The sequence below is a fragment of the Zingiber officinale genome, chromosome 11B, assembly GCF_018446385.1.
Source record: "Zingiber officinale cultivar Zhangliang chromosome 11B, Zo_v1.1, whole genome shotgun sequence".
Lineage (NCBI taxonomy): Eukaryota > Viridiplantae > Streptophyta > Magnoliopsida > Zingiberales > Zingiberaceae > Zingiber > Zingiber officinale.
In genome coordinates this window covers 73,804,510-73,812,425 of record NC_056007.1, presented here as the reverse complement: position 1 = coordinate 73,812,425, position 7,916 = coordinate 73,804,510, and the positions used below count along the sequence as shown (strand labels likewise).

Here is a 7,916-nt window from a genome sequence, read left to right as displayed (position 1 = left end):
ATTTGGGCATGGCCATGCACTTCGTGGTCTCACTCTATCAAGAATATCGATGTCACTCCCGTCATATAGGAGGGATAGATCCCATCTACATCGCTCACATCCCTCCGCATAATTTGTTATACACCTAGTAATCGCCTTTATAGTCCACCCAGTTACGGGTGACGTTTGAAGAAGCCAAAGTGCGTAACTCCTTATGTAGGGAACAATGGTGACTTCAAGTCCAAGGACTAGTAGTCATACTAATAGCCACATGAGAAAGTATATGACACTCATATAATGATCCATGATACTTTCTCATGGCGGGTCATTCAGTATGCATTCTCTAATGCATACCTATGTATCAACTTGATATCTCCATATCCATGACTTGTGAGATCAAGTCATCGAGTTGACCTACATGCTAGTCTCATCGCATTAACATTATCCCTGAATGTTAATACTCGACTAGGAATGATTAAGAGTAGTGTTTCCTATATCATCTCATTATCGATTCAACCAATCGATTGATATAGGTAAGAACCTTCTACTCAAGGACGCTATTATACTTAGTTATTTGACACTAATACAAGTAAGTATAATAACAAAAACAAATGTCTTTGTTTATATACAAGAATATGATACAACGAGTCCTTACAACAATCATCAAATGATTGGCTCTAGGGCTCTAACTAACACCACCAAAATAATGGCCAATCGACCAATCGAGCTCCATACTCTTCTTGTCCAGTCAGTTAGACTTACAACCTTCTTCGACTAGACTTGAGGGGGGCATATGATCCGGTGATAGGGGCTCACCGATCAAAGGGTCGTTGCCACGGTGGGGGTCAAAGTCAAGGAGGTCAACGACCCCGTGTCGCTGGCCGATCGGACGACCCACTTGCTCGACCGATTTGGAGGACAGCCGAGCCGATATCAACCCGATGATTACCACAACTCGGTTGCATACCGAGCTTCTGACGCTCAGAATAAGATATACGCCGAGCGGCCAGCTCGCTCGGGCTTGCACTAAGTGTCAGAACCGGCGATCACTCTCAGATAGCTCGGACAGTAGAATGCCAACCGAGCGGCCACTCCGCTCAGCCCAAGGGCTAGACTACCCGAACGGCTAAGGTATGGCCGAGTGACCATCCCGCGCGGCCCAATAACATTCAAAAGAAGGATCAGCTGATATCTTCATAGGAACCCGCGCCATCAATAGATGACATGGTTGGTGACATCGTCAGACAGAGAATCGTACGGCGGAAGTTTCCACTGTCATGTCAGAGATATGCCCGGGTCATTGAAGTATGGTGTCAGAGACGCTTTCCTAACATATCTTCTTAGGGGGAGCTTTGAGAAGTGTGTATGCCTCAAGAAATGTGCACGCACTTTCCCGGAGACCTATATAAAGGGCTCTAAGTTTCGACGGAGGTATGCATAATTTTTACATCACCAGTCGCTGACTTGAGCATCGGAGGACTCTCGCCGGAGAATCCCTCCCTGACTCGGTACTAACATCATTGTAGTTGCAGGTATCACTTATTCGAAGCCCATTAACGATCAACAGGAACGTCACATCCCAGCATCCATCGCCGAACAGGATCAATAGTTAAGACCGGAGAAGTAATATTTCACTTGAAATTTTATTCATAGATCCACTTTCATCAATTAAAAAAAAAAATTGCATTCTGCAATATTCACATCCGATAAGTGCTCAAGCAATTCATTTGGGTGCATGCAACTACGATTCATTCCAGAACTAGAAGCGGAGCCTCTTCCTGCGAGTAGGCGACGACAGCTTACGGTTCCAGCCGAGAAGCTCCACGACAAGCTCCTCCACCAACTCGCCCAGCAACTGGGCCTCCACCCAAACCTCCACCCGGCCCAACTCCCACCTCTCTTTCCCCACCCCCTCCCCCCACACCTCCTCCACGCTCTCCACCATCGCCCGGCTCGCGCTCCTCCTCCTCCTCCTGGCTCGCCACCACGGCCGCAGACCGCCCAAGTCCTCCGCCCTGGCCTGATCGCCACTCGGCATTGGTTCCATTATGATCCGGCGTCGTGTGGCCTCGTGCGCCTTCTTTTGATTTGTATTGATATCGTCGTCTGCACTAGGTAGGAAGTAAATATGTGACTATATATGTCGCTGATAAGCCTCAGAAAGTGCGAGTGTATTAGACTTACCCGTACAAAGAACGGCTATGCGGGATGGCTTCAGGATCCTACTACATTCGTCGGCAGGGCTTCCTTGGCTATCTGCATTAAGATTCGTGATAATACCGGTTCGCGACGGGAACGAATTCATCTTCGCGGACTGCTACGTACCGTCTGGGGAACGTTTCGACCGGGACCGATTCCGAGGCGACGACAACGCGTCCAGCACCGATACGGGGCTCGGCTGCTCCCCGTTACACTCGTTCTTGGCGGCTCCGCAGTTCGTCTCGATTTCGAGCAGCCGCTCGGCCGTCTTCCCGGCGGTGGAGACGACCGTATCGGCTCGGATCTCCTCCGAGCGGATCGCCTCGATGATCCGACTGAGCGCCTGGAGGTCCTCGTCGCACTTCTCCAACGCTCGCAGCAATTCCCGCCGCTTGCCCGCCGCCACCGCCGGGAGCGGCGCGTCGTCGAGACCCATCAGCCGCGCCACCAGCGCCGGAGGGGTGTGGGGGCTGTACGGCGACGCGGCCGGCGGCTTCTTACGCCTGATCTCTTGCGGGATCACTGGAATCCGTGGCGTCTCGCTGGAGCGCCGCATTTTCTTGGAGTCCTCGACAGCGGCCTCCGGCGGCGGCGGCGGCGAAGCCGTTAATCGCCTCAGAGTCAGAGGATTCGCGGCAGGGCTCTCCTTCCTTTTAACTGCAGCATAAAGACGAATTACATAATTAAGAAGGAGCCAGAAGAAGAAGAGAGGAGAAGAGGAGAACGTGCTGGAATCGGCGCAGTTACCGGAGGTGATGCGCTTGCGAGATCGGTTGTGGTGATTGGAAAGGAAATGAAAGACGCCGGACATGCAACCGATGCTCTTGGAGCGGTTTCCCGGTCCGACTTCACGGCGAGACGACGACGTACGCACCGTTTCCACGTTTCCCATCGGCGCCTGGTCTCGCTCTCCCTCTTCGTCAGCTCAGAATTGAGGGGAAGGGAAGGGAAGGAGGGAGCTAGCCGTGGAAGCTGGCTTTTATGCTAGGAGCGTCATAAATTACAGAAACGCCATTCTAATAAACATCGCAAATCCCAACGGCGAAATTGACGTCCGGAATTGAAGAAGAAAGAATCAGTCCGGACGACCGAAACAAAACGAACGGCGAGGATGTGGCGTCCAGCTTAGCTTTGTTGTCGCCTTCAATGGAGGGTGATTATACGTTCTAGTCCTTTCAGATTTTAGTAACTGAAAAGTGAATGAAGTGCGGAGGTGACATGGCTCAGGTAGCATCCGATGACAGATATGCTTTATTTACGCCTCTCCAACGGTTATGTTTTTTGTTAAGTAAACAGCGAATAGAGAAGGATCGCTTTAATTAAAATGTCCGACCTCCACTTCGATGCCGATTGTATCACAAAGATCGAGCCTGAGATTGAGGAGCGAGGTGGACAAATGAGAGAAGTCGCAGCAGAGGAAATCATTTGATTATATTACTTTTAGTCTGCAACTGTCTCAACTGTGGAATTCACTTTTCTTTTGGTCCCAGGCAACGTCCAAAGGGCAAAAGGTTAGGAGGCATCTAATCTAGTTGATTTATGATGAGCAAAAATCCTTATCCTTAATACTCAATCCATCCTCTACGGAGGAGAGAGATTGAGAAGGAAATTAGAAAGGTCAGAGAGCGTGAAGGACATCAATATTTGATTCCTGACGTCCACTAAATTTTGCCGAGAACAGAAGATGAAGGTGAGCGAGGAGATGAGCTCACGTGCCATGATCTGTGATGAAAGGTAAAAGCTGTACAATAAGAACAAGGCATGCTACAAGTGAATGATGAGGGCACAAAGATACAGAAGATGCATGCATGTTTTCAGTTCTGTGGCATATGGATGCATAATTCACACTGGCAGTACGTACGTAGTGTGAGCTTTTGCCATAATGCAACTGCAAATTAGTCCTTGTATGTTGTCGAGCATCACAAACTTGGAAGGTTCCTCTTGCTGAAACAAGCACATCCCAAAATTCCTGACTCATTGAAGCTAGATGGCATAGGAGAGAGCTTCCATGAATTAGCATACCAGTTCAAAAGTTTAGAATTATTGACGGCTTGTGCGAAAGAGTTCCTCTTCGCGTCCATGTTTACGTGGCATTCACAGTTCATGGATGATCACACTGAAGAGCTAGCAAATGTGTGCAGGCTCAGCTATGAAGGTTGTCTCATGGACAACTCTCGTTTGCCAAAACTCTAGCAATGGCTTTACATTCCTTTATTGTCTACATCAATGCCAGAGTTTTATAAAAAGCAATAATCTATTCGAATAATTAATAATTAAAGCAAATTATCAATTGGGGGTGTAGCTCATATGGTAGAGCGCTCGCTTCGCATGCGAGAGGCACGGGGTTCGATTCCCCGCACCTCCAATTTTTTTACGTATGTGTAAAGCTATCAATTCGGTTGAATCGAGTTGAGAAAATTTTTTTTAACTCAACCTGAACCCGAGTTCAACCCAAAATCCTTAAATGCGAACTCAACCAACCCGAACTCGATCCGGATAATCCGATTCAAAATGGTTTTTGTTATTAGTTTTCCTATAATTCTTTACATTTATCTCAATACTCCATCATTATCATACAAACATGATATTAATATACATAAAAATATTTTAATTTTCAAAATAAAATTTGATTTAACTAAAAAAAAATCCACTAAGCCCTATATTTAGGTCAACTCGGGTCAACCTGAACCCGACCCAATCTGAAAATTTTTAAACACGGCCTAATCCGAAAGACAGATAGTGTTGGTCGGCGGGTTTTTTGACCGATCGGACGGGGAGGCTAAGATTATATCATGATTAGAGGGGATATCAAAGACATTTCTAAGGTTCTCAACGTCGCCCGCATCAAATCTGGTCTCCATGGTACTATACCAGAGACTAGGAGCGGGGCCAGATGGCCGAGAAGAGCTAGCCATTGCCGGGAAACAAGAAAATAGGACTTTGACAAAAATAGAGATGGACAGAAAGCACAACAAGCACGGAAAAGAGGCGAGGATCCAAAAGAACTGCAAAAAGATCGAAGAGAGCTTACAGAAAGAGCAGAAAAGGTCGCCGCAGAAGAAGACGGAAGTCACCGGAGCACTGATCACACAGAAATCGCAGGATATGAGCAAAATGCAAAGGTAAAGGGGGAAGGGAGCTCTGCGAGGCTATAAGCCTTCAGCTCGGCCAAGTAGAGCTGTCGGATCTAGGGCGTAAAACCCAAGACGCAAATCCAGCTGTCGAATTCAAACCGCCAGGCGTCGCGTCAGAGCCTGTCGCTTCGGGCGTGCGACGACTGCGGCAGTGACTCGTGGCATCCCCTCACTGGTTCGCATTTAATGGGCATGTTCTTGGCCTTAATGGGGTGATTTGCATGAATTCCGAAGAGATTCTAGCGACGTCAGCATTGACCGCACACGCCCGAGGACACTAAGGGAGAAAGTCGAAGTGCAAATACTGGGAACGCCAATCAGCCACAAGGATCGGTCTTGGGGCCGGCCGACACTCTTTGGCGAACCGATCGGAGTCCTACCAATAGGATGGCCGATCGGCCAACCGATCTCCATGCTTCTTTTTGTCCAGTCAGTCAGACTTGTAACCTTCTTCAACTAGACTTGAGGGGGAGACATGTGATCCGGTGATAAGGGCCAACCCCTCAGAAGGTCGTTGCCACGGTGGAAGTCAAAGTCTAGTTGGTCAACGCCCTTGTATCTCTGGCCGGTCGGACAATCCACTTGCCCGACCGGGGTGGAGGATAGGCAGGCCGATATGAACCCAATATTACCACAACTCGATCGCCTACCGAGCTTCCGACGCTCAGGAAACCGTGTGTCGGCAAGGCATACGCCGAGCGGCCACCCCGCTCGGACTAACATCAAATCTAGGAGCTAGCCAAGCGGAGCTACGATCGAGCATATTACCTTCAAAGCAGAGCTCGGACAATAGGCGGTTGGTCGAACGACCATCCTGCCCGACCCGAGAGCAACAACGTCCGGACGACTGATGGTCAGCCGAGCGGCTCACCCGCTTGACCCAGTAACAGACAAAAGGAAGATCCTTGATATCCTTCTAGGAGCCTGTGCCACTGACAAGTGGTATGGTCCGATAGTGGATCGTACAACAGAAGCTTCCACTATCACGTCAGATATATGCTCGGGACATTAGGGTATGCTGTCAGGGACACTTTCCTGACATGTCTTTTTAAGAAAAACTTTGAGAAGCGTGCACACCTCGGGGAGTGCGCATGCGCGCCCCCGAAGCCCTATATAAAGGGTCCCAAGCTTCAAAGAAGATATGCATAATTTCTACTGTAGCTACACTGTTACTCTGTTTCTCCGCTTCCTTACTTACACATCGTCGGAGATTGACTTGAGCGTCGGAGGGCCATCATCGAAGAACCCCTCCCTGGCTCGGCACTGACGCTACTGTGATTGCAGGATCCTCCAACGCGGAGTCCAACGGTCAACAGGAGCAACACGTCCCCCAGCATCTATTGCCTCGACTCTCAGACAGGATCAATTGGCATACTCTCAAATAATATGTTTAAAAATTTGAAAATTCAGGAAATTTGTATCCCTCGCTCTTCGTTTAGCCGATTTTGAACCATCTTCCTCTAATTTTTCTCTTTCGATCTATATCATCTCGGCATCAAGTCCAGTGTATGAACTCACTCTTCGTTTAGCCAATTCTGAACCATCTTCCTCTAAATCGTGGTACCATCTTGGCATCAAGTCCAGTGTATTCGGACACTGGTCTGGTTCAACAAATTGACATTGTGGCGCCAGCAGTAAGTCAGGTAAGACGGGGCTGCCCTGGCCCGCCCATGATAAGCTCGTATTGGACAATGAGTTTAAAAGGGCCAAAAAAAATCAAAATTGATTGTAAATTGATAATAATATATATATTTTTAAATAAAAATTATATATATATATATATATATATATATATATATATATATATATAACTGCTCTCTTACGTCATGCTCCATATGAAACCATGCAACATTGCTGACCTGGACGCGTCACGTCAAATGTCTTAAAGTAAAAAAATGTATTAAAGCCAAAAAAAAAACTGCGATGCACCATATCTTCACCTCTCTTGCCGTGAGCTAGGTTTAATTTTCTGTCACTCACCGCGATCTAGGGTTTTCTATCACTGCTCCCTCTCATCGGCGACACGTTCCTCCCTCTCCGTCGAAACTAGGGTTTTCCTGCTCGATGCCTCCCTCTCTCGCCGAACTAGGGTTTTGCAGCCACTCCTCCCTCTCTCGCGACGCGCGACGTTCCCAGCCTTGTGCCTCCGCGACGACCGACGAGCTCCTTCACCACGAGCTCTCTCGCCGTGACGCGATCCTCTCCTCCCCATAAGCTCTCTCACCGCAAGGCGCTCCTCTCCTCCCCACCGTTACATCATGTCAGGTTGCCCTAAAATTCTCTAAGTTGGATAGGTTGTATGTCACGCCTTGCTTACAATAGAAATTGATGTTTTTCATTTCGCTGCAACTACAAACATAAACTCAACAGTGGTTGAAGATTTCATTGAAGTTGACAACACTACTCCTTAAGACGATAAGCTTGATATAATTTGTTAAGTATCTGTTATGGCTTTGAAAATTTCAACAAATATTTGATACATTAGTCTTAGCTATATGAGTATTGTTTGGAATTTTCAAAATCTGTATTTTTTTTAGGGGAATGTGTCATGCTTTAGATTGGTTGTGTTATTAAACATTGTTTGTTTAATAGTGTTCGTGTAAT

At 47.6% G+C, this 7,916-nt stretch overlaps 1 protein-coding gene and 1 non-coding gene across 2 annotated transcripts; one reads left to right on the top strand and one right to left on the bottom strand.

The window, feature by feature from the left end:
- Positions 1-1,603: 1,603 nt before the first annotated feature.
- Positions 1,604-3,212, bottom strand: LOC122034716. The gene is made up of 4 exons (XM_042594051.1): positions 2,926-3,212; positions 2,305-2,835; positions 2,164-2,235; positions 1,604-2,085 (listed from the first exon to the last, which is right to left on the bottom strand). Exons 1-4 carry the CDS (start codon positions 3,068-3,070, stop codon positions 1,739-1,741), a joined length of 1,095 nt encoding a protein of 364 aa, XP_042449985.1. The 5' UTR covers positions 3,071-3,212; the 3' UTR covers positions 1,604-1,738.
- A 1,258-nt stretch (positions 3,213-4,470) lies between these two features.
- On the top strand, positions 4,471-4,543 carry TRNAA-CGC. Its single transcript has one exon. It is a non-coding gene; the product is annotated as a tRNA-Ala (tRNA).
- Positions 4,544-7,916: the final 3,373 nt, after the last annotated feature.